Source organism: Balearica regulorum, chromosome 13 (genome assembly GCF_011004875.1).
Source record: "Balearica regulorum gibbericeps isolate bBalReg1 chromosome 13, bBalReg1.pri, whole genome shotgun sequence".
Lineage (NCBI taxonomy): Eukaryota > Metazoa > Chordata > Aves > Gruiformes > Gruidae > Balearica > Balearica regulorum.
This window is the reverse complement of record NC_046196.1, coordinates 7,482,027-7,508,869: the sequence shown is the minus strand read 5'-3', so window position 1 is coordinate 7,508,869 and position 26,843 is coordinate 7,482,027. Positions and strand designations below refer to the sequence as shown.

Genomic DNA, 26,843 nt, shown 5'->3' with positions numbered 1-26,843 from the left:
TACTGTGATCTTAATTTTAACAATAGAAGAGCTTCCATACTATGAATTGGGAGGCTCTAATTGTCTCCTGAAAAATAATATGAAAACAAACAGATGATATTCTGATTAACAATTTGCCCACTCTCCTTTCTTCAACATGAATTCCGAATTACATATCTCAGCCTATATCTACTTAACATTCTAAATGAAGGTTAAGATTGCCTCTGTCAATAAGAGACAGGCTTTAAATAACTGACAAGAATTTAACTTGCTTGCTCACTGCAGTAAGTTGGCATATTTCAAATGTCAGATCACATTTGGTCATGACAAAGTACTTTCCTGTAGGGAAGAAGACTAATATTTTAATCCTTATGATGTGTGTCATCACATAATTTAAAAGTGGTTCTGAGAGGCAATCTTTATCTACTAGAGTGCACTGATAACTGGTCACTGCTAAATGATTATTTTTTTTTCAGCTGGAAAACAGAAATGTAGTGAATCTGGTTTTTATTTCCCCATTTTAAAGGTTTCCACATCTGAAATTATTCCTGTAGGATTCATTTTGTAAATGATTCAAACCATATGGAACAAAGAGTTTTCTACATTTTCCTGTAAGAAATTGTCCCTGATGTACACCAAGCTTCAGCCCCAAATGTAATTTCTATATTTAACATTATAAGGGTGAGCAAGAAAAAAGCAAACTGAATTCTGGGCCCAGCGCTGCATGTAGTATATTGCTGCACCTTCAAGTAGGCTGTAGCTGACTGAGTGCCTTACAAATGTATTCACTTTCTTCCAGCAGAAATGGCCTTAAATCTCCAGTAAGACTTCTTTCCTTTGGGTTTTATATCAGACACATCCTCCAAATTGAAAAATGTTGTGTGAATGAAAGATACCTTCTTTCTGAGATAACATCTTGTTTTATGAAGTTGTCAAGAAGAAAGGGGAAGTGCCACAGAGCACTCTGGACACTCATTCAATCACAGACCATTTTCCATTTCTTCTAGGTATGGGATAATTTCAAGGATTCATATTAAAATAATCTCTTTGGTAATTCCAAAGTAATGCTGAGAATGCTGACCTGGCTTCTGACAGAGATGCAGGCCTCTGGATGGCTGCAAAGGGGGCAACTGCGCAATAACTGCCAGATATTTTCCTGCAGGTTCTTGAATTTTAGCCTTAAGTAAAGCAAAGCGGCCTATGGCTATGGTCGTGTTGGCTGGAAAACATGCCAGCTGACAAATGCCAGAGGACAGAGGCAGGATACTCGCACAGAATCACCTTTTCTCACTCTACACTGCCAAGCAATTCCAGTTTCTCTAATGCCAGATTTTGGCTAGTCTGTACTCCTGCGCAGTGTAAGTGTTAAAAAAAAAGTGTTTCTGGGAATTTTTTCTACAAATACATGAAAGATCTCTGTGATCACGAGTTAGATGCAATATGTTTATCCAGCTCAAATATTCCAGTAGATGGACAAATACTGTCGAAATTGTCATGGAAATTTATGCATTATGTTTTCCTACTGCCAGCATAGCTTTAAGTATACATGTGATTTCCTTGAACCAGAACTCAGTGATATCTTTCCATTCACTTTGATGGGTTTGGGACCCAACAAGGAGAGGGTCATAAAGGTCAAAACTCCATTTTTATTTCAGATTCTTTGCAATTATAACGCCATGAGAGGAAGCAGGATGACAAAATCTAACATTTTTATTAAGTCTAGACAACACAGCATGAAAAAGACCAGGGACTCCTGTCTATTCCCTCTCTCTCCCACTGTGGCTATCACTAATAATAGCAGTAATTGTGAGAATATGGTGGGAAGGAAAACCCAAGAGATTGCTCAGTTGGAATTTGCTGTTCTCTTGTTCTTCCCTCACAACACATATTTGCTATTCTTCTGTAAGGGATATTCCATGCCATTGGAAAGTAAATGTAAAGACATCTGTTGATCTGTGTGGTTAGCAAATAATTCTGAATCAATAAATTAGAGGAACTTGCAGTTTGTTTGCAGAAAAGTTGAGATAAGAAGGCAACATTCCTCCCACTTGTTATTTGTTACGAAGTGTTTGCTTAGCTCTGGGCTAAAGGAATTTTAAGATCCAATATGCCTTTGTGAAATTCCTCAGTATCAGGGTGTTATCACCAAGGTAAGGCACTCCTGTTTTCTTGGTGTGTTTCAAAAGGAGGATGAATCTCAAAATGAAATTTGGACAAGGGAAATGATAATAAAATATATGCTTCAAGATTTTTTTTATCATAAACTGAAAAATAAGGTGCATTTTTTAAAAATCACTGAAAGTTCCTCTTAGCTACATAAAACCAGGTAAATCTTCCACTGATTTTAGACCCACATGGAATGGTTTTGAGAGTCACTCTCTAACATATCTGTTTCTAACAGGTCTCATTGGCCTCTGACTGGAACAGCACAAAGGCTGCTCCCATTTGTCTGCCCCCCTGTGCTCTTAGACTCAGTAAAGCCTTTGGCAGCTTACTAGCCTGTAAACCTAATTCATTTTGAGGTTTCAGCATCTCCAAAAAACAGGCCCTCCATAAGAAACACAGTGGTGACAGCAAGTGAAGGATTTTCAGAACTGACATTTTTTGCCTATATTTTAACAAAGCTAAGTTCTGAGTTGGTAGACAAACCCTTGCTCTAAACTAGAAGAGCCTTGTGGCTGTGGGTTCTCTGTTTGCATACAAGGGATTTTCATTACATGCTAATTAAATTAAAGCAACAGCTTGGCCATATGCATATTAAAGTTACAGGAGTTTCATAAACCAGATGCAAATAATGAGGTAAGAAGCATAATGAAATGAAATGAAACCGAGAATTAAAACATATAAATAAATGAACTGCAATGTCTCTGCTAAACACAACTGCTTAATACTGACTGACGCAAAGTTAAATTACAGTTTGTATAAAGACAGGAGTATCTCAACTAAATAAAATGTTAAAAAGGTTGCATGTATTGTCTGAGAAATACTACTTACATCCAGAGTGCTTTATTCAGTGTTATGATTATATACATAAAACTAGGTATTAAAAAACCACTGTGTCTTAACTGATAGCAGCTAAAACAATGGCCAAAGAAATCAATGAAGTCTGTACCATTAGATGGGTGTGCATGTACTCAAGATGAAAAAATCTCTCAAAAGGAGGAGTTAAATATAGTTTCACACCCATTAAAATAGTTCCAAATATTCATAAAAAGTTTTAAAAGACTTGACAAAAGGCCAACTGAAATTGGCATAAAGCTTTCCACAGACTTCAGTGGACATCGATCCAAGAGTTCTGTTGTGTTATTTCCCAACTGTCCAGCTCCTAAAAAACACAAATCATTGATTCAAACACATCTTAACAAGAGTTACAGCACGTAAAGTACAGAGACATAAAGTACAGTTTTTAGTTCTACTTAAAACAAATAGAAATGCAAATTAAGAACTTCCTTGAAATATAAAGAAGAACAGATGACCTAAGAACTATAGTTGCTGGTTATTTAAAATTATCTTAGGTCAAAGATGCTTATATATCTAGTATTCATATCACAGTATTGTTGGCACTATTTCATGTCACAGCATATTGGGGTCTTTTCTCACTCACTTTGCAGTGAAAACTCATGAAATCATCTTAGCTACAGTTCATTTTAATCAAAGTCAAACCCTTATTTTCTGCCCTGATGCTCTGTTAAGTCTCTGGCACTTTGGCATCACAAAGGAAACACAGAAGACCTATCTCTGCCACCAAAGAATTCCCTCACTGGAGGGGAGACTCCTCTAGCTCAGATGTGCCACCTGTGGGTTTTGTCTGCCAGACCATTTCCCATACTGGAATAATGCACCTCTTAAAAGCAGAAAGAGGGTATGATGGAGATCCAGAGAACACGGAGCTATTCACACAACTTTCAGCTACCTGACAACAGCCATAAGTTGTCTTTAAGCCCAGACAGGCCTCTAGAATTGGGCAGATGCCAACTTTCAAATACCAACATACTGCACCGTGTGCTAGAAGAAGGGAGAGGTCTCCCCATAACTCCTGTACCACTGCTCAGACTCCCCCACAGACTGATGGGGAGATGAGGCCCTTCCCTCAGGTTTTTTAAGCTGATATCAGTAGTCCCTTCACAAAGTAAAGAAATGACCTTCATGTTTGCGATCAGCCCTCTATTCATTTTGCACATACTCGTGGCAAGCCAGCTCAAGCTAGAAGCAAAGTACCTGCTAAGAGACTGGGTTATTAGTTCAAGCACAGCATAACATCTATGTGTCTACATAGCATTTTGTAACATCTAGTTCATGGCTAGCAGCTTGGAGAACAGTGACAGTGATTTCAGACCCGTTTCACATCCGTTTCAGAGAAACCCATGTGGAGATGGCAGTCCCCTGTGCACGTACCGCAGCCTGACACAAAATCCTGTCAAAACAGCAGGAAAATTGCCAGCTGTTTAGAATGGGGTTTGGGTCAAGCCTGGAAAATGGTATAAAGATATAGTTTTCTCACACATGCCAAGGAACCTCAAGAAGAATAAAGTCCTGTTAAGTTTGCCAACATGCATCTTATGGATTCCTCTTTCCTTCAAACCAAGGATATCCAACCAATACTAGTACAAGGCTGTTCAAAGCAATCCTGTATCATGTAAGCAGTCTAAATGAATTATTGTTTCTATAGAGAACGTGTAATGAAGTAGATTCACCTCTTGGAATGGGTTAAGTTGGTAGTCTGAAAAATATGCAAGCCTATAACCTTACTACAATCCTTCCAAGAATTATAGCCAGCAGTATAGTACAGCCTGACCTGGAATTGTAGATACTCGATATCACTAACTGACTTTTTGAGAGATGGGTTATTGAGCACCTCTCAGGTTAGGGTCAAAATGTCAACATTCTGGAAAATATAATCAAAATGAGCAAACTAAGATGTGAAATTAAGTAGAAAAAATGACAAGCAACATATCTAGCAAAGCAGAAAGAAGGAGCCGAATTGCAGAAGGTGTTGTTGAGCTGAAAGATATCTTTACCCTTGGGAAGCATCATGAGCAAACAGCCAAACCAATGGGAGTAAATCATGGTAATTAAAGAAGTTCATTCCCTCTCCACTATGACCTACAGCCCCTTTTCTGGGTGGTAACAGCAAAGGGGACAGCAGCAGCTAACAGACCTGAGGGGTATTTTGCCTCCAGATGTTGTTTCTGTCCCCCTCAGAAGGGCATTTCACATAGATGCGCCCATGTTACTGAACCACTGGGTAAATTAAACAAGCCTCTGAGACACAGTGACAGGGACATGATCCATGATTCTCTGACAAAGAATGAAAGGTCTGGACCCTAAATCCATACACAGGTTGTGAAATAAATGACTGACTTTTAAAGAGTGTTAAGCACCCAGGAGCTGCCATTGAGCTGAACATTGTCTCTGCAAGCATTTCCAGAGTTCATTTATACCAATTTGGGAAAGAAAATGCTCTGGGAAACTAGTGAGAATGGACTCTCATGAGGTTTCCAATAATACACATGTATTAGTGAAGTCAGAAATCCCATGAGTAAAACTCAGAGCATGTTCATTTTTGATCCTATCCCAAACCAGGCAGTACAAAGGCATGTGAACACACAAAATGAAAGAGAATTTAAGTTAACTAAACTTTTCCCTAGCTTTTATGTTTGCCAAACAAATTCACCCGTCCTTCAGAAAAGTATCAAGTCTGTGCATGGGCAGTTACTGACAGCTACCCTGGAGTCAGGCAAGTACAAATGTAATGTTCTATTGGACTAGGTCCTTGGCTGATGAGCATAACCTCAGCAGACCTTTACTGATTTTCACCAGATTGGAATATCTGGCCCTGTACCACAGCAAATGTTTAGGTTAAGTTAATGGCCTTTATACACACTAAAATATTTTTATTGTGAAAGAAGCATTAGAATCACTGGTTGCCTACTCTGACTTGAGAATTGTACAGTAGATCACATGTTTCTTTAGATTCTAAATGACTCACAAAAATAACTCAATTTATTCTGTTTTCTAACATAATATAGATTTATTCCAAATGTAAAATGTTAAGAGTTCTTACCAATATAGCATTTTATTATCTGAGGATCTCAGCAGAGTATGATGTTTAAATTGCCAGTCTGAGTTAGTCATGAAAGACTACTCTGTTCGGTTGCTCAAAAGAAGTGCTATGCAGAACATTCAGCAATTATTAAAACAAGGTAACAAAATTGCATGTCTTTAATTATTCCTACATGAACAAAGACCGTGTTATCTATGAATAGTGCCTTTGTACTTCTGCAGTTGACTGAACTTGTTTAAAATATCTTTATGGAACCCTCTGTCAACATATGGCAAATAAGGAAATATTCTTATTTGTTCCCTCACTTAAGGTAATTGAACCAGTCACATTGGTATTTAAATGTATTAAATTGGTATTTATTGCAGGGTAATGAGATATACTAGAGCTAACACAAATTTGATTGCTTTGCCACAGATTAAATACTTGCTTGTCAGTACGTGAGCTCCCTCATTTCTCATATTTTGCGTGGTTATTTTTAAAAACAAAAGTAGGCATAATAAATGAACAGAAGAAAAATACTAATGTAAACTACAGCATCATGACACTAACTACACACTAATAATATTTAAGGTAAGTGCCAAACGTTTACCTAGGTGCACTCAAGATCACTTCATTAATGATACTATCAGTATGGCTCTTTAGGTTGCTATAATGGTTCTGGAAAGCAATTAGCTAAAACCAACAGCTCGAATTTAGGTTTGGTAGCTGTACAAGCACTTGGGTATGGTCTGTTTAAGCAAATCCCTGCAACTGTAAGATAAAATCTAGATATTTTATTAGTTATGACAGTTCTGAAATCCATCACAAAGCAAACAGGAAACAGCATGTTTGTTTTATGAATGCATTTATGCTTCACTTTTCCTAAAAAGAGGCAGCCCACTATTTGTCAGTGCTGTCTTACAGTTGATTAGTTACTTATGGTACATCAAGAATAACAGAACAACTGACTTCAGAAGGTAGCAGTCCTCTAATCGAGCATCCCATGTAACTGAGTGCACAGCTTAAGGGAATTCTTAAAGTGTAAGGGGAGGTGTATTTTTTGGAAATTTGAAGCATAGAAAATGCAGCCTTCCCTGTCCTCTCATTCTGTGTGACAGCGCAAAATAAACACACCATTTATGTTTCTCTTAAATGTGACTTCAAGATGCCTAGATCTTTAACAGACCTTTGGATAGGGCAGAATTTCACCCTAAGGATGGTTTGCTATGAGTTATTCAAGCTGCTCGAAGGATTAGGTGCAATGAAATTGTTCTGGCAAGATTCTCCTCCTTTGTGTACAGCTAATCGACTTTATGTGGACCTAATTCAGATGTAAGAATATTCTAGGGAAAGTGCATGCCTCCTTAATGAATCTTCTGCTCCTGTAGTTGTGACAAAAGCAAAACCAGTAAGATTTGGGCATAGCAACACAGAAAATGAACAGCTTAAAACAAAGAACTGATGATAGATAACTAAAATCAGTACTTGGAAATTCTTTTCCATAGGTACTTAGCATTAACAGATGCTTGCTTGAGTGTTTCCAATCAGGAACATTGCTTCCTATCAGACATGCAACTCCAAACATTAAAAGTCATGAATCAGGCCTTGCAGGAAACAACACTATATGAGATTTTAAAAAATAATGCTGAAGGGCTTTGGTGTTTTATCTTCTTTCTGATTTCTTGAAGCACTTTCAACTGAGTTTTTAAGAGTTTTTTTTACCTCTAGTGTACCAGAATCAAACTTAGAGTTTTTTAGTGAAAATGCAGCTTTTCCTGTGATGATGGGACTTTGGCAGCTGGACCCGTCAGAGAACATTTCATATCATAAGTGAGAGCCGCAGACAAGCCTGAAAGACTCCCTCTCCCTTACAAGGTACCCTGTTGAAGTTGCAGCTAAAAGAGAGTGACACTTACCCAATGCACATGGACACTACATAGGGCTAGCTGGTGGTAGACCCTTCACTCTGTTCAGACGTCTTTGCTTCAGTGAGGTACACTGACTGCATCAAATCCCCAAAGCAAATGCTCTAGACAGCAGTGGTTCACTACCCATACCCACTTTTCCCCAGTGAAGATCCTCCAGATAAAAGCTTCAGCCTGGCAGAGCTGATGCAAATGAATTTGAGGGGGCAGAAGATCTGAACCTGTCTGACCTGGAAAAATTTGCATTCAAACAAAATATATCCAGCTCAATTCCCACAGCAATTTTACTTTGCTATGAATAGCTCAGGCAGCTCCAATAACGAGGAGCTCAGGTTACATCTGATTGCCAGCTGTATTGCTTACTAAGAAGTTAGGTCAGTGGTTCCCAACCTTTTAATTTTCCTTATTGGAGTATACATTGCTATGGATTAGTTACATGAGAGAGTGGTCACAAGGAACTCTGTAGGGAGCAGAGTATCAGCTTTGCTGATATTCCACATACACAGACATATACATATGTTAAAATATCTATGTGGGAAGGAGAAAGGGAAAGGAACAAAAGAGCTTAGGCCATTAAGGGAACGGAAAACGAGAAGCAAAGATGGCCCAAGAGTGGGAATGTCAGGCTGGCGCCTGGGTTATCTGTATTAAACTCCCAGTTCTACAGCAATACAGTTTCTCTGTTCCTTATTTCTCAGTTTTATAGGCAGGATTTTGTAATCAACCCCGTAAATGCTCGAGAGACTTGTGAGGACTGACATTTGACCCCAGTTGTGGTGTTCTACTAAAATGCCTCCATCTTTCTCACTACGAGCTGCAGCCCCAGTCTTCAAGATGTCACTCAATAGCTTGAGCTGTGATCCAGTGACCAGTTGCACTAAGCACAGAAGGTCACAGCACAGCTACGTATGTGTCACCTAGCAGGGCTCCATGCTGGCAAGTGCCCCGTTCAAAGACACATTCCTCAAACATGGCCCTGCCCATGATCTGTCCCTTGTCAAATCACTGCCATGTGACAGAAGCTCATGTGTAATCACCTCTTTGAAAAAGGACAGCAGCCTACCTGTGCCTGAATCACTTTTCTTTTTTCCAAGAAATGGCAAAATCAGTAAAACCTTGAATGCCATTCATACTATTCAACCTGAAATACAGGGCAGCATCACCCCAAAGATCCACTGAGTTAAAATAAGACCTCAACATTTTCTCATTTTTTCACAACATTAAGAAACCTGTACAATGGCAACTCTGTGTAACATTTAGATAACCATACAACCCATACAAACATTGTTGGCATCTGGATCTTAGTTTACAATGGGCATTTGAATAAGAAGTGAGTTATTTGCTAAGATAAATGTAGTAACTTATATCTATATTCCATGTCATAAAAAAGCCTCATATTTGTAGGCACCATTTACAGCCATGAAATCTGCCTTCACAGTATTATATTGCAAAGTATAACATGGGTCCAAAGATTCTGTTTTCCTACCTGTAGCCAAATGCTACCAATCAGCAGTGCTCAGACATACTGCACTAATCCCTGTCCCGCTTTAAAACTGTGCACACTCATTTACACTCCTCTCTCCCACACATTAGCCTGTGTTTCTATTTTAAGGGGATGAGGCACAAAGGTGAGCATACTGTAACTGCTCTGCTGGTGTAACTGTACTGAAATCAAAAGCAGGAAACCTGGCTGGATTTGTCCCAGACTAGAAAAGTTTTTAATACTATTACAAATGAAAGTTTGATGAGAAATAATTTTCAGTGAAAATCTAATCTAATTACAGAAATCTCTGTAATAGAAATAACTGTGATGACATGCAAAAACTGCCACAAAGAGCTCCTGGTTTGGTATGAAAAAACCCCATCTGCTATAACTATCTTAAAATGGAAACAGTAATACTACCTTAATATTGGTCCAGATTTTCAGCATGAAGTGATGTAAATCAATTCCTTAACCCAATACATCAATTTACATCTCCTGACATCCTGTCTACTGACAGGGTCAGAGTACAACATACAAGTCTAAACCAGTATTGGAGTGTTAACACAACAGTTCCCAGGAATTCAGATCCGTGTTTGATCTGTACTTACTGAATAGGCCTGCAGAACCAAACTGGTCATGAGAGGTTACACTGATTTTACCATAAGCAGACTGTAGTATAAGCCTGTGAATTATGTGACTGTTTAGCAGGGATGAGTTCTAAGAAAAGTATGAAAGATGGTGTGGGAACATTTACCTACGTCTTTTCTTTGAAGAAACCAGTTCTATTATGCACCTCTGAGAATCAGAAATGAGAACAGAGGACAAAGAAGCAGCTGAGGAGAGGACACAGAGGTTCCCATTTCTACAGAGTCCCACAGAAACTGATACAAGAAGGGAGGCATTTGAGCCTTGTGTCAGCAAGCACCATTTGAGATGATTTTCAAGAATAGCATTTCTTCATGAAAGCATTTATACGGTAGTTTTCAACACACTACCTTATATATTAGGTTTTCAAAATATAGTCTGTGGAGCACCAAAGATCTAAGTTATGATCTCAGAGATCTCGGGAAATAGGAAAGATAAAGTGACAAAGGGAAGGTTGTGTTTGAAAGTAGCTTCTTCTATGAGATATTCTTTATATTAAATTGGTTCAAGAAATCTAGAAATCTATTGCCACAGATGTTGCCACTATGTTAAACACTGTAGGCCTTCTTATTGAAATAAAAATGCAGTAAAGTCAAGGGAGATACAATTATATGGAATTTGTTGATAGCTCAGCATGCTGCAAAGTTATAAAAGGATGATTGGAAAAAAAAAAAAAAAATCAGCAGAAGATTTAGCGGGCAAAATTTCCTAAGCAGCCTGACCTTGTCTCCACAATGAATCCACTGAACAGCAGGTTAAGCAAAGGTCAGGTTAAGCATAGGTTAAGAAAAAAGCTCCAAGAAGAGGAATGTGCTGTCAGGGTCACAGAGGCTCTGGGACATCAGGGAAGTGTGTGAGAGTTACAGACACTTCAATCTCATACGTAGTTCCTAGTCCCAGGGCCTGAGTGTGCTCTCTGCTCCGTCCTGACACCGTGGAACACCAGACTGAGTTCGCACCATGCCACACCACAGCCAGCGGCTGCTCTCTGTGGACTTGAGGCATGACTTGAGAGAAGTGCTGCACAGCTTAGCTGCTATTGTATCTCGAGCCCTTACATAGAAATCACTTGGTATGCTGAGAAGTGCTGCATGAGTCAAGTAGTGCATCAAAGCACACCAACTCCCATAAACAAGATATAATTTGTCTACTTTCATAGGCAAGAATGAAAAGAGTGACCATGAAAAGTGAAAAATGTGGTCCTCCCATTCTGAGCCTCTCTGAAGCTCCATGTCACTTGTACAGCCACTTGTACTGATTTATCATTCTCAGATTCTAACTTCCCTGTGCGAGCCTGCCCTCAAGCCCCCGTCCCTCACATTAGTGTATCCCTGACTTTTCCCCAAAATAATCTGGCTGCTTAGTGGCACTAAAGGGGCACTGCCTGCCAAAAGACTACTGGCATGAAGGTAGTCAAGCTCTGTTTGTGCCTACACATTTTCCTACATAAGATTATACATGCTTCCAAGAGTTGAAGTGCAATCTTGCCACTTCTCAGTGTGAATTTGCCCAGCCTAATGTGTCATGACTAAAGATGTGACTGTTCATGCAATCCATCTGGATTATCAGTCACTTACTGCACCTTTTCTTCTTTCCAGGTGGTAATGTAAACAAAGGAAAAGCCAGAAGGACCTCTTGTTGTGAAACATTTCCTCTCTTCACAGCATGTTACACTATACACTCCTCCCACAGCATAAAACCAACAGTGCTAATGGGCTATGGAAGTAAATTAGTCACAAATAGCACCATAAGGAACTTAAATATTTTGAACATATACCATATAATCAGGAAATTTCCACCCTCTTTATCTGTCAGGAACAAGGAAATCGAAAGCTTTGTAATTTTAAACTGCCCATCAGTTGCTATGAATCAATCACACATCTTGCTGTGGAAAGCTAGCATGCACAAGAACGCTGGTAAGATAAGAGAGGGTTTAAAGTACACTCCTCATCCTGTTGGAATAGTTTCAGCCCAAGATTCCAAATATGATCACTCCTGTCCAGGGCTTCTCTTTATAAACCTCCTCCACTGAACTCCTTGAGAAGACTACAATAGGACACTGAACTTTCATATTTTTTCTAAGTATTTATATTATTACCAATTTTCACCAATTCAAAATAAATTTCATTTTTTTCAAGAGCAAATAAATTTTATAAGATAATTTACAGACTTATAGTGTCTTATTGCTTTAACATATATTAACATATAATGATAGAAGTCATGTAAGACTGATATACATCCTCTACATTATAATTTTTTGTAATAACCCCACATCCATCCACTTACTACAAAAATCAGAGACAAATCACATCAACTTTCTCTCTAAAATTTAAGTTCATTCCTGGAAGAAACATGAAGATGTTGATTTAAATTATAATTACTATTTTGCAAGCATCTAATATAGTTATTGAATGGCAGAAGACACAGCAGCTGTGAAGAGCATTGCCTTATTCAACTTTATGGAAATACAAACATATTAATATTTCACAGACAATGGACACTGACTTGCACTGTCCTTTCTAAAATCAAGATTAAAGGATTGGCACCAATTCAGTGCATTGGTATAGATATGTATATATAAATTTCTCTTCCTTTTTATTGGCAAGTAAAATGCAAAAAGGCAGGTCCAGAAGCTAAGCTATTGTTAAGGGCATGTGGCATATCCATGGAGGAATTCTGGAGCACATGGGCACCATTCAGAGCAGGATGATGGTGAGCAAGAAACAGACCTGTGAGGAAATGCTCCACATCTTCTGTTAAATCTAACACGGAAGTAGGGCTATGGAGGTAGAGTGACCTTTGCTATGCACAAATGCTACTTTGCAGAAGACAGACTGTCATTCTGGGTGAATAACACTTCCTTCTGTCCTGTTTCTCACAATACAGCGTGCTCTTGACTTTCCCAAACTGTAATCTTTAAGATGATTAAATAAATTATGTGAACAGCCACAACAACAACAACAACAATACACTATCTTGTCAGCCCTCAAGTTATTTCTAACTATTTTAGTATTGTGTTGCTATTCTGCACACCAGAAAGCTAGTTTTCAAGAAATGCTTGGAAAATTGCAACAAAAATAAACTCCTTATGGCACCATAACCCAAAAGCTGAGAACCTGTAAAAAGAACCAGTGCAATATTCATAGGCCAAGACCAAAGTCTGGCGCATTTTTGATCCCAGCTTCAAGTGTCTATAGTAATCTATCAGCTTCTCTTTCTGATTCGGCTTCTGGTCCAAACTGTCCTTTCCTTGGTATTTCATCTGTCACACAGGTTGATGGAGAAACTAAGTCTTTGTCACCATACCATTAATCTGATGTTCAATGACACACGGCACCAACTGCATGCTGTTCTGTCATGGCTCCCACCCTGTATTTGGGTTCACGCATAATCTTCATTCAGTGAGACCTCCAGGACTCTCTCTGCCTCTGGCAGTTAAAATAACCATCTAGGACTCTCTGGTAGGCAGAGGAATCACAAGAATCAGAGGAATCAATTGACTATTTCTGTAACATGTTCTCCTCTCTGCAATTATTTGGCTCTTCTATCAAAAGCAGAAGATGAACAAGGTCTTGCCTCCTACAGATGTTCCCAGGACGACAAGTGATAATATCCTTGCACGTTTTTGTAGATCAAAACCCGTGAAGTCCATTTGCTGTCTAACAAGGGAAACAAGCCTTGAAAGCTACTTTCCTCTTTTACTCCCAGTGCCAGGCTTGACTTTATCAGGATTTGATTGGGATTAGGCCAAGTAACCTCTTCACATTTACTCTTAACCTCGTATTTTTTGGTGGCCATTGTGCTTCCTTTACTCCTGCATTGTCATAATACTCTGGCAGCAGAGCAGAAAGAAAACAGTTGGCATTAGTGCACTGAAACATATATGGCAGCTGCAGGCACCAGATGCTAAGCACTTCATTGCATTTTCTAGCAGCAGTAGCAGCAGTCGGTTCTCTGGGAAACTGCCTGAATTCCTGCCTCGTTTCGCTCCTGACTGTTATTAGTCTGAGTGGTCCATGAGAACAGCATAGGGTCAGTCTGCAGATGGGTTTCTTTGCCCTTCAAGTAGGCAGTTTTCTTCCATCTCATTTCTTATTCAGTGAAATCTGTTTATACAGCACCACCTTGGATTATTTACAAGATGTGTTTTGGGGTCTGTCAGTTGAAATGGACATACTTCCCTTTCTTGATGAGCCAGCAGTACTTCCCATTTGCAAAATATCTTTCTAAACCGAACAGAAATTGTAGCAGTGTTCCCCAAAGAAATGATCTGTCTCTTGACTCAAGGGCCAAGATGATGTTAGGAAGAAGAAAAGAGAACTCTCCTGAGGCCAGGTTCTGATCCAAAGCAGTCAGCATAAAACTTTTTACTCACTACAAGCTTTAGATGAGGCCCACAAACCACAAAATACCTGTCAATGAGAGTGGAAGATATTGTGCTGCAGGAATCAGGAGCCATCAGCTGCTCACTTGTGTCTTAGCTTGGAAATTGTCCTTTTTCTGACCCTTTGCTCAAGCTTTTGCTGCTTGAAGCAGGATGACAATCTGATCATCAGTACGTGATGTTGGGTGTGCAAAAAATATCCATACGTCCTTCAGCATGACTTCCAGCATGAAGAGAAGTCAGCAAACAGAGAAAAAACTAGAGGCTGGAGATGCTGTTGTGGTAGGCTGGTCTCTACACTGACCGGACATCTATTGCAAACAATGTAATGAAGAGGGGACTGCAAGGAATGATCCTTTGTCAGAAAAAGTCGCAAAAAAAGTGCAAAAGTAACAGAAGCATTTTTCTTGTCCGCACTGTAATCATCCACAGTGGGCTGAAAAAAAATGATCTCTGCCAGAGCCCAAGATCAGTATTTTATTCTTTAATTTATATTTGCATCTACCAAAACAAACAGCATAACTTTCTGTCAAGCGTTAAGAAGAAATGAAACTGGGTAGTCACATTTTTAGAAAAGTTTAAACTTTCTTCTCCAACACCGTGTTACAGCATTTATACCTACCCCTTACCATGACCAGCTTACACTTTAATTACACTATTAACTTGAAATATTTCTTGAGGTTTAGACAAGCCTAATTTAAAAACTTACTGTTTTGATGACTTCTTCCTAAACAAAGAAAAAGTGTGTGGCATAAGACAAGCCTGCTCAAGGTAAACTTATTTTTAAATGCTCACTCTTCTCACTAACATACAATAATTTGCATGAAGAAAAAGCAAATCTGTTTTTAATTTCATGATTTAAAAAAAAAAATTATTCTGGCATTATATAAATTTTATATCTGATGGCAAAGAAACTGCAGATCTAAAGAGTAATCCATGTTTCATTAGTTTGTGTATTCTGCCACAGAATATAATATTACATTCTTAAATTAGTTGGAAGCCACATTGTGCTGCAGAGTATAAAAACAAAAGTGAGGGCTCAAGCTAGGTCAAGCATATTTTGTATGGTCCATTAAAAATCTCATTCCATTAATATTAATAAAGATGTTGAGACACAAAAGTCCTTCAATTAACATATATTAGGCAGGCAGGCAGGCACAAGCATTCAAGTGATCCCACTGTGAACAGCAAGAATCCAGTCCTCAAAGAATAAAAAACCATGAGTGTGCTATGTACATAGTGGGGCAGCTAGAAATGCTAATGCCACAGAAGAGTGAAAAGGCAACGCCCTATTGTCTGTGCAAGTAAATATCACTTTATTGCCTCAGCTTCCTCTTCTGTTAAGCAGGTTTGTGCTGGGCCTTGTTATTCCAGTAAGAATAACTTCAAGAGCTATTATCTTTGTCATCAAATTTTTTTCTTTTACTATTTTTTGGCAGGAACTAGCTGGGCAGCCACATATGAGATTCAGGATAAGGATTTTCATCCGACTGTACAACTCATTTGCAGATTTCCCCAGCTTATGAACTAACATTGTAAAAAAGAAATTAACTCTCATGTTCCAGAAATTACTCTGGGCAATAATGGTTCCCACGGTACTGAGCTTCAACCATCAAGACTCATTCACTTGCATATGACCTGATTATTTGACATTTCTTCACCCTCATTCTTAGTGACTTCCGAGCATGATAAACAATAAAAGGTTACTGATGTCAACCTATTATGAGCCAGGATGCTGTTCTGGTCTAACACACAGTAAAGCCAGTACTGAAGCTTAATTAATACATGTTTGTAAATTGTGCCGAACTGCAAGGCATTATGATTTCAGGTTTATTCTGTAAATGTTTACCTCAAAGCTTTAGTCAATGCTCTACTGTCTGAACCAAAGTTAAGTTCTGCTTCCATCAGCTATTCACATAGCCGGTCAAATCACTGTCAGAGCAAATCAATAGGAAATTCCTTTAGCATACTGTAATTTATGGTAGACCTGCAGCAACAGAATTGGGATTAAAATGGGATAAGAAAAGGCAAGAAAGAACCAACATTTCTGCTCCCAGGGACATGATCAAAAAGACAGAGGAAAACCTTGTTTGTAATGTAATTACCCACTACAGTTCAATTCAGATATCATTTAAGGGCTAGTCAGAGCCTTCCTAACACAAAATGAGTGGGTTTTAGAAGAGATACTGAAGTCTGAGCTTCAGCTGATATAACTCACTGTAGATCCACTGCTAGCTCTCACTGCAGAGATAACTGAGTTTAACCCCTCTCCTGCCAAGTCACTGAGAGAAGACCATTACAAAATTGACCAATATATTACTGGCATCACAGCTGTGGACGCCTTTGCCTAGCATGGCCCCAGCTTTTATCTTGTCCCCGTTCACGGATGACAAATTTCAAAACCGTGACCATCCAGACTGGTTATGACTGGGCAGCCTACGTAGAATCAAAGTCAAGCTCCCAACTAAGTACAAGTGTGCAAATCACAAAGCTGTCATGATAATCAGGGCACTGGTTTTGCAGAGAGGCTAAGCTTCAGAAAAAAAAATGCTTAAGAGCAGGTTTGATACCACTGTTTGCTCAAATTAAGTGGACTCTGTGGCAGGGCCAGGGCACAACCAAAATACTCCTGTGCTTTCTACCCACTCTACTGCTATGTGTCAGATGCAGAGCTCTAGGAGTGGGAGGCTTGAGTTGGACTTGAACTACAGTTTCACAGACAGTCATTGTGTTTTGGGTAAACAAAAGCCTTTACACTCCAGGTCTGCAAATCTGGTATCTTCCTCAAACACTTCTGAAGTGGAGGAAGAAGGGGAAAAAGACAGAAATAAAACCTTGTTCTGGTTAATTATTAGTGACCAAAAGGCGCTATTAGTTATTAGAATCTGCCTCTAAAAAGAGAAGTATTTTAGACGTTCAGCAGTTCGCAGCTATGCAGAAAAAAATATGTTGCATCTCAGCAGCAGAGAAGGTATGGTCCAAATGAAAATAGTGGCGCTTAAAATAAAAATCCTCATTTACATCAAAGACATCCTGTTATGAAGAGGTCAAGTCTATGCAGACAGGTCATCCTCTCCTGACCCTTACGAGGGCATTTGACTATAAGCGTCTCTCTAACAGACTAGGGAAAGTGTGGGAACTAAGCTCTGTGGAAAGGCTTCGCTACAGCAAGAAAAATGCTGATGTTTCAAGTATAGATAGACCCTACTAATTCCTTTAGAAGTTATGATAGGACTGCTGCTTAACAAGAAAGGCCAGGATGAACTGCCTATCTATGTGCAAATGGATGGCTCCCCGTTTCTGGAATTGCTTTAAAGGTGCAAGTAGCAGAGCTCGCAACAGCCTGAAGTTTAGTCTGAAACACACTGGCAGACAATTTCCATGCTCTTACTGCTAGCTGAGCAATAATGGAGGAGGCAAAAAATGACTGAGAGGACCAGCTCCTGTGGGCACTCTTGTGAGCTGTTCTACGTCCGCAGCCCGCTGTGTTCAGGCTGACAGAGCCAAAGTGCTCTCAGTGACACAGTATTTCCTCAATGTATGTTCCAGGGTTCCAGGGTTTTTTTAATGCAAAACCTGGAAGAAATGCAACCTCTATTACTTTTCCTGTCCAGCAGAAGCAGATTATTTCTCCATCATTAATCCTCTTTAATTCCATTTCTTACCCATCAGAAATCAGTAGGGTCAAAATGCCTGGGATAACACTGTCTTTGTCTTTCAGAGCTAAAGCCAGAGTTAAACACAAAGCTTATCAGACAGATATGGAGAAGAGCAATCAATAATCTAATCACACAATTCATTCCCCATCAGCAGTCAATTCAAGGCTGTGACTAGAAATGGTGTCTTATATTTGTCTAGTACAATTTAAAATATCTTCAAGCACATGGCTTTTTCCCATTGTCACCTCATGTTCCTGTAAAGATTTTTGCTTATTTTCATCTTTACCATATTATGGAGTGAATAATGGCAAAACGTCCATCAAAACAGTGGACCAAATGATCATCCTGTAAAACATGGTTTGTGTTTTATTAAGGATGGAGATGCAATGGTGTGTGAATATAAAGAAAGTCAAAGAAGTCATATGCCAGATGCTGTTCATGTTGTGCTGGTATAATGGCAGAAAACGTAGAATTTGTATATTGACTTGTGGATGGACTAAAAATAGTTTTGAGAATTAGTGAAATCACCAGTTCTGTACTTAGTTTCTCTTCAAGGTCCCACTGGGCCAAATTTTGTCATATTTTTACAGCTGTAGGTTTCTAAAGGAACCTCATTGTGAACAGCAATTATTTTGTACTTTTACCAGCAGTCCGGCTCACTGATTTTGATGGGAGTTTGTCTGCATAAGAACCTTGGGATTTGTCTCAACATATTTAATTGGACTTAAAGTGTGAGCTCTAGGAATAAGAGGCTGTTGTTAGCATGAACTTAAATAATGCTAATACAGGGTGCAATTAAACTACTACAAAGAACGGGTACATGAGTTGCCTTGCCTGCCTCTTAGGTGGCCAGACTGTGTTAAGAAGCTTTAATTTTGTGGCTTCTTTGATACTTTGAGCAAAGTCCTGCCCTCAGACATGCACACACAACTTCCACTGAATTAATACATCTCCTGTTTATCTCTCAGTGCTACATCTAACCCTTTCTCCAGTCGTAGATTCCTCTGACAGCTCAGTGAGTGTAACATGATTCATCCTTCCCTCCTCTTTCTCTTCCCTTGACTAGACACTAACAAACATAACAGAACTTGAGACAAGAGAAAGAGGCCCCTTATAATGAAAGATTCAATCACATCTTACCAAAAACAAAGGATGGCACCAGCTAGTGCATGAAGCTGACTCCACTCTTCTAACAAGGGAAAGAATGGCCCACATTCACCTCTAGTGTAGGCAGGTGCAGCCTCTCAGGCCTCCATGCTACCGCGTTTGCTTAGGGCTGAACAATAAAACTGTGTATCATATAGTTTCAAAAGACCTGAACTGTTCCACTGAACTGTACTGATTTTCTCTCTGACCCAAAATACACATGTATGTCTCCTCTGTGATTTAATGGTAGGAGAGTTCCTTTATGTTGTACATATGTTTCTTTCCTCTGGGTGCACGTGTTTTGTACTTGCTATATACCCTCACCTTTCTCCTCCACCAAACAGCACCAACATCCCCACGAACACTACATTAAAAACTACTCATTCAATATGTTCACTATTTTCTATGTTGCATATTGGAATACATGTAAACTTGTTTGACTTTGTTCTTGTCCACAAGGGAAAATGTGACTTCTGCTCCTAAATGCACAGTTTTAAATTACTTTTAAGAATGTCTCTACAACACAACTGGCCTACTGACAACTCTGGGGTTCTCTTGTATTCTGCCCTGATTTACTGTGGGACTGCAAACAACTCACTTTATACGAGAGATTATGTATATGTAGACCTAACATAAGCAGCACATAAGGAGACAGAAAGGAGACAAAAACTAGCATATAAAGTGAGACAAAAACTATACTTTATACACAGACTAGGAAGACAGCAGTAAGGCTTTCAGAGACAATGTCATCATGAAAGAGGAGTTAAAGATGGTGAACCTACAATAGATATGTGTTTTTAATGCAGATGAGATAGCACAACATGTGGATGAGGCAAGAAGAATGAGGTAGGAATACAGATACAGCCACACTGAGTAAGTCCTAAAAAGCAATTTCTTATTCTAACAATGACCAGTACTATCTCCTTCAGAAAAACCGAAACCCCCTTGCATTCTGTGGATTTGGCATGGTCTGCCTCCCAGATAGATAGCTAAAGGCAATTATAAGTAATAATATATTACTAAATAATAATAGTAATAAAAACATATAATTAGAACAACTAAGAATTAGCTCAAGCCAGGAGTTTGCAAAAAATTAATTTGGGAAGAATGAACAATTTTAAATTGGAGAATGTAAACAGAGGATGAAGCAGCAAGACAAACCGGTGGCCTGGATTTATCAACTGGGAGAGCACAAGGGATTGAAGGAAACTCCAAGATAAAATGACTGAGCAAATCTGTGTGATGTACATCATAAGCCTGAATTTTAACAAATCTGTCATACTCTTTTATCGCTAAATAAGTATGTTGCTGCTACTCAATGCCTGATGGCACTGATGACACTTAGGAAGATCTAAACAAGATTTCTTGCATATAGTTTAATTTCATTTCAAATAATAATAATAAAAAAAATAAAAATCACAGCTTTCTTGCTGCATAACAGACACTCCAGTAAGTAAAGGATGCTGACTGACGCAGGAAAGGGCAGAAGACACAAGAAAGCAAGTTTCCTGTTGAAAATCAAAGTACCTAAACACTTTGATGATGAAAAGGCAAGAGACAGTACTCATAGCAAACTTCTACGCATTCTCCTAAAATGCCAACTTAATGTATTAGAGTACTTATTCAGATAAAGAGCATAGATCCAGTTTTGCCTTCTGACACATCAAGAAAATTGTGTTGACTGATGGAAACATTTGGTCTCAAATCAACGAATGAACATAAAAGTGTGGGGCCTTACTGTCAACTAGGCTATTAAAACGTGAGTAAGATACACACGTATCTTGATAGATCTATACTAAAGCAAGAAATTCTTGCTCCTTTCCAGTGTTAAGGTCACCCTGCCTAAGAAACCATTTCATATAGACTCTCTCAAAAGTCTACTCTCCAGGCAATGGCAGATAACAGACAGCTGAATGACTGAATACTCTAGGTCATCCAAAAAATTAGATCAAAGAGTCCCTGTATTCTATTGAAATGCAATTGCTTCCAAATCACATTGTGGTGTTCCAGGCTTGAAAGAATGGGTCACTGCAGTTTTATTGTAGAGAAGCTATTGCTAATGAAAGGAACAATGGAAAGATTAGTGCTACCAACCATATAGAAGAAACACCACTTTCGGTTTAATTGCAGTGAACAAAGCAAATAGGAAAGAAGGGCAACCAAGTGACAAAAGTAGTTGGTGCAAAGAGGATATAGAAGCTATTCACAAGGTTCTCTTGATCAGAGCACAGCGTCCAGACTTAACATATGATTACTGAATTTGGATCACAGTAAAAAATGACGTGGTTGTCATTACAGACAGCTGACGACATCGTTTTAAGAAGGCAGCCTTACAAACAGAAAGACTAATAATCCTGTTGATAATTTGCCTGGGATTCATTAAGTGCATGGAAATTAATAAATGGATAGGGAGAAAGGAACAATAATACTTCATTTGTGATACCTACTCTGCAGGAGACAACTATAAGTAAAGGTTTACTTCATTTACCACTTTAAAATAACAAGTTAAGGTGAAATCTATTGAGCCTTGGAACCAATTAAAGAAAGAGAGAGATTCCAATTGGTGATAATCTAGGTACTGAAAAAGGTTCTGTCATAATAAATTTGTTCATGCCACAATATTTATTCTCTTTTGATCAGTTTTTGGATCTTTTCTAAGTGAAGCTTACCAGTCATAACAATCTCTATGTCGAGACAGTGGTAAAAGATCCATTTCAGTCTCAGTTAAGATCACTACATTCTGTTTCTCTGTGACCTGAGGCAGACTTGAACCTTCCTTCTCCAGACAAGACTTGACAAGCCCAGCTTCACTTAGCTCATCAAGCATGTTAAAAAACAAAACGTGACCAAACAGGGGAGATCACCCAAACTGTAACTGTTGTGTGTAGGTAGAGTGCTTCTCTCAGAGGAAAAGACAAACACAACAATAAGGGAAAACAGCTTTTTTTCTGAATAAATATGGTAAAAGCTAGTAGCTCTGAAAATGAAGCTTCCACAGAGACAACTAAACACATCAGATATTAACAGTTCAGCACTACAAACACAACTTAAAAAAACAACAAAAAAAGCTTCATTCCAGTTCCTGGCACTGGCTGCAAACTCACATTTGCCACTGTTCAAATTAACTGTAAAATACTAATTCCTCTAACTTGCTGAAAAAAAAAGTACAGCATTCAAAATATAATCCAGACTCCTTCAACCAGGCATCAGTATTCAACAGCTCTTCCTAATGAACCACCCTCTTCTCAAGTCACTGATTACTATTTCAAAGGAAACACTGGGTGTCTCAAGTGCTCCTTTTTTGGTCCCCTCACACAGTTTAATAGCCCTTATGGACAAGTACCTTTGCAAAACAGATTTCTAGAGGGTGACCCAACATATCCTCTGGACCTTAGACAACCACAAAGCATACAGAGGGCTTCATATACCTAACACTATCAAATGTCACTGCTTTCATCTGCATCCATAGGAGATTGCTTTGCAAGTGCAAGGGTTTAAGCCTAAAAAACATCAATGGCTATTAATTCTGTACATGATTCTTCTGAATTACATCAGTAAAGACTTCTCTGCAGGCAATGAGCACTGTCAAATGTATTTTGAAAAAATAATTTGTAAGTAAAAATTTTTCATGAACTTGGATAACAGCCATAAATGGAAAATACGCAATGATGATATTTAACACATTCATAAGAGATCAACTAATCAAGACTTATAAACCCGAATAAGGCTGGAATTGTCAAAGGAAACAAAGGAAAATTGGTTCACAATTCCTGCTCAGCTAGGAAATTCACCCTTCCTCAAAGGTGCAATACTTTTCCTCATAAGCTTATGGATTTTTTTTTTTTCTTTATTCATAGTAGTTCACAAAGGCAGGAAGAGCATTTACTTAAAAGCAAGCAAAAATGCATAAACTATCACAAACTATAACAAATGAAAATTGCTATGGGATAATTATGAGGACTACCAGTCTTCGGTGTTTTTTTCCTGAAGGACTGTGATCAAAAAATACAAATGTGTGTTGCACTTGATTGACTATAACTAAACCTCTCTGTTAAATGCAATAGCAACTAGTGGTGTTACGAAAAATCAACAAATGGTGTACTGTATCGTGAATTTCATACCTCCAGCTACTATTCCACATATGAAAATACTTTTAATGCTGATTTGTTTAAATAAACACTTACCAAGCCTACACATGTAGATATTGCTACCGAAGAGGTGCTATCATTCCTTATAAATCCCTGGTAGAAACACTGCTCAATTTCATGTTCCTGAGAATTTGAGACTCCATCTTTCCCGAGTACCTGAACAATAAAACTGTTGCTTAAAATGGTCGAAGGCTTAAGTTCTAAGTGAAGTTCCTGTCCAAATGCTGAAAATTTGTAGTGCAAGGAACTCTTTGAACTCTGAGTTGATCTCTTTCTCCTAGTACTGTGCAAAACATCATGTGAAATGTACGATCCACTGGAATCCACTTTGACAGGTGTCACAAATACATAATCTGTAACGATAAAACGTTAGCCATCACCTTTTGTATCCAGCAAGGATCCAACAACACCATAAGCATCAGGCTTTCACTATGGCATGAAGCATTCCTCATTTAGGGAATGGCCTGAAAGCTCTGCAGGCTGTGTGCGTACAGGCTTGACTGCATAAATTCACCCCTGTAAGTCTCACAGGCTCTCAAACAGTGTTTGTTTCCTTTCTGCCCCACTGAGAGGTACAGACTAACTACCATAGCTGTGAACATTCCCACAATCGCTCTTCTGAAGACATTTGTCATCACCAGCAGATCTGTAGATTTTCTCCTCCCCCTGTATTAATTGCTGTCAAATGTGAAGGCTGCTCTGGTTTGAGGGGGTTTTTTTCCTTCCTAAGAATGCAGCAAATATTGTATCACTGTAGGGGTAACCATGGCTGAGACTTTGTAGAACTGTACCACTTGTTCAAATGGATTAAAGGATTAATTTATTAATGCCTTAACTGAGTAAGATCTCATCTCTTTGTAGTGACTTGATTAGACTGCGTTTCAAATTGTAACCGACCTTCAGAAGAAGGAGATTACATCCTACCTAATAACCTTTAGTCAGCCATTGCTAATTGCATGTCAAAGAAGTTTACTGTTTTGGATAAAATCTGTGCAAAACTATGTGTGAGGAGAAGACTAAGATCTACTCACGACCACCTAAGAAAGGAAGAAACAGAGGCCATGATTCACCTAGCTGCATAAGCAGGTGCCTAGCTTGAAGCACATTACGTTGCTGTTGATCCAGCCATATAGGGATTACTTGTATCCTGGAAGCTGGGTCTGAATTTTAGCTGTTTGCTGAACCAGGACCTTTGCACCTATTCCTGGTTATATGAGTAATTATGCTGAATAAACTGCTTCCCAACCCCATTTCATTTTTGAGCTGTATTTCTCTGTGAATACTTAAAGATGTCCATGCATTTGACAGTAAAACAACTCATTTCTCTTCCTAAATTGAAATAACACCATTAAAAAAGAAGAAACCCCCCTCCTTCTTGTGTTGTAACAGATGTTGCAAAAACTATCAATCTCTCTGCCTGAATAGACTTTATTGGACACACATTAAGCTGAAAACATAACCAGTGATAGGTTGTTTTTCCTTAGACAGTGGAAACAATACATCAAGAACTTTCACTTTCCTTGAGTGGTGTTAATAAACGGCAGAAGTTGAGGACTCTAAGCAGGCTGGTGGCCAAAAAATGCAAGCAGCTGCTGGAGAGAGGGAATCCCCCTGTGAGCAGACGATAGGGTACAAGAGGGCTTTCCTTTCTGCACCCTGGTGTGGTTCCTATTGTACTTTGTTTCCACTTGCACCCAATAAAAAGCACATACTGCACTTCAAACCTCCCAAAGTCATCAGCATCTAAGTGTTAGTGTCTGCAACCTGGGAACAAACAGCTCCTGAGCTCTCACTCACACGAGTCCTTTCTCTCCAGGTTTGTTTTCCCTTAGCCTGCATTGCATAGCTTCTTCTGCTCTCCCACTCAAATCTTTTCCTTACTTTTGTCTCACTGCTTCCATAACAGACACATGAGGTTTTGTTGTTTTGGCTACGTACACATTCATCTTGCTAATTGCACATGTAAATGTGGATGTATTTACTATATCTCATTCATTTGCTTTGCTGTTACATCTCGTTTCTTTTAGCTTTTGCACACAGGGCTTAACAAGTTAATCTCTGCCTATGGTTAGCTATTTTACAGCAGCCAACTTGCTTTCACTTTATGTTCCCCAAACACTGTGTCTTCTTCCCTTTAAATGCTCAGTCCACCAAAAAAAGCATCCATGCAAATGTTCATATACACAGACACAGAAAGAGCTATACAAACCATGATTCAATTCACTGATGCTGTCACTGGTTAAAGTTGCTGCATGAGACATGCAACAGAGGCAGCACAGCTGAAGGGTCTGCAAGAGAAAAAAAAAAAAAAGAGAGAGAGAGAAAAGGAGTATTGGGCAAGATTTACTTGACAAGGGAAGACAGAAAGACAAGGCACCAGAAACTGTGCAGTAACCTGGTATAAAAGTACACTAGGCAACTGCAAAAGAAAGTGCTCTCGACCTGCCTTTACAGTGCTTCCAAGCCACGGAAGGGTCGGGAATTGCATGGAGCTGCCGCTGAGAATCGCAACTGGTAAAGTCCAGACGACAAGCAGGAGACAGTCCATGTTCCGCCGTGCACCTGGTGTGCTACCTGCTCCCCGAAGCGTGCGGCGGGCGAGCCCGGATCCCCCGCATGGTCACCTGGGCTCTGTCCCGCAGCAGCTCGGGCGGCCGGCTCGCAGCGCCGCGCCCCCGCCGTGCGCGGCGGCGGAGCCCATGGAGCGGCGCCCAGGTGAGCGCGCCCTCGCCGCCGCCGGCGCGCACGCTTTAAGCCGCCGCCGCCGCCGCCGCCGCGGGGCAGCGCTGCCTCCGGCGCCGCGTCTCGGCGCGGCCGCCGCCCGGGGGGCGACGCGCAGCGGAGCGGGCGGGACCAATGGGGAGGCGGCGGGGCCGGGCCGGGGCCGAGACTCGCGGTGCAGGCGGGGAGGCACCTGGGAAAGGGGGTGGCTTGCGGCCCCCTCCCCCCCGCCCCGACCTCGGGGGAGGCGAGGAAGCGGGTGGGCTGGGCAAGGGCAGCGCCAGTGCTGGCACACCTGTGGTGAGCTGCAGAGAGATCGGGGGCACCTTCGCTGGGGCAGGAGGGGTGCAAAAAATGGGGGGGGGGGGGGGGGGGGGGGGGGGGGGGGGGGGGGGGGGGGGGGGGGGGGGTGACCCACACGGCTTAATCAAAAGGACCGGAGTTTTCGTGAGGATGCTGGGAGGAGGAGTCCAGTGTCAGCCATCCAGCTTCCAAAGTACCATTCACTTGGAGAGAACATGCTGTTACTTTCTATTATCTTTAAAGGTAGCTTCATGGGAAAACAAGCAAACAAACAAAAGAATCAAACAAAGATTAGGTTGCCTGGGAGGACAATACAGCTCTGATAGCCAAGACCAGTCACGCTGATGTCCATAAAGGAGCTGACTTTCACACAGTGGCTGACATGTACAGAGTCAAACGCAGCACCA

General features: G+C 39.9%; 1 protein-coding gene across 3 annotated transcripts in view; it reads right to left on the bottom strand.

Annotated features, from left to right (window-relative positions):
* ADAMTS18 (ADAM metallopeptidase with thrombospondin type 1 motif 18) overlaps positions 1 to 26,843 on the bottom strand; it is a 195,343-nt gene that overhangs the window by 53,185 nt on the left and 115,315 nt on the right. The window contains exons 1-3 of one of the 3 annotated variants that reach the window (XM_075765518.1): positions 25,859 to 26,177; positions 25,622 to 25,700; positions 23,449 to 23,765 (exon numbers count right to left, since the gene is read on the bottom strand). In XM_075765518.1, the coding sequence (XP_075621633.1) occupies positions 23,449 to 23,765; positions 25,622 to 25,700; positions 25,859 to 25,960 (498 nt within the window). In that variant the 5' untranslated portion in view covers positions 25,961 to 26,177. Of the gene's footprint in view, positions 1 to 23,448; positions 23,766 to 25,621; positions 25,701 to 25,854; positions 26,178 to 26,843 lie in introns of those variants that run through there. The other 2 variants (XM_075765520.1, XM_075765519.1) reach the window with 2 other exon arrangements.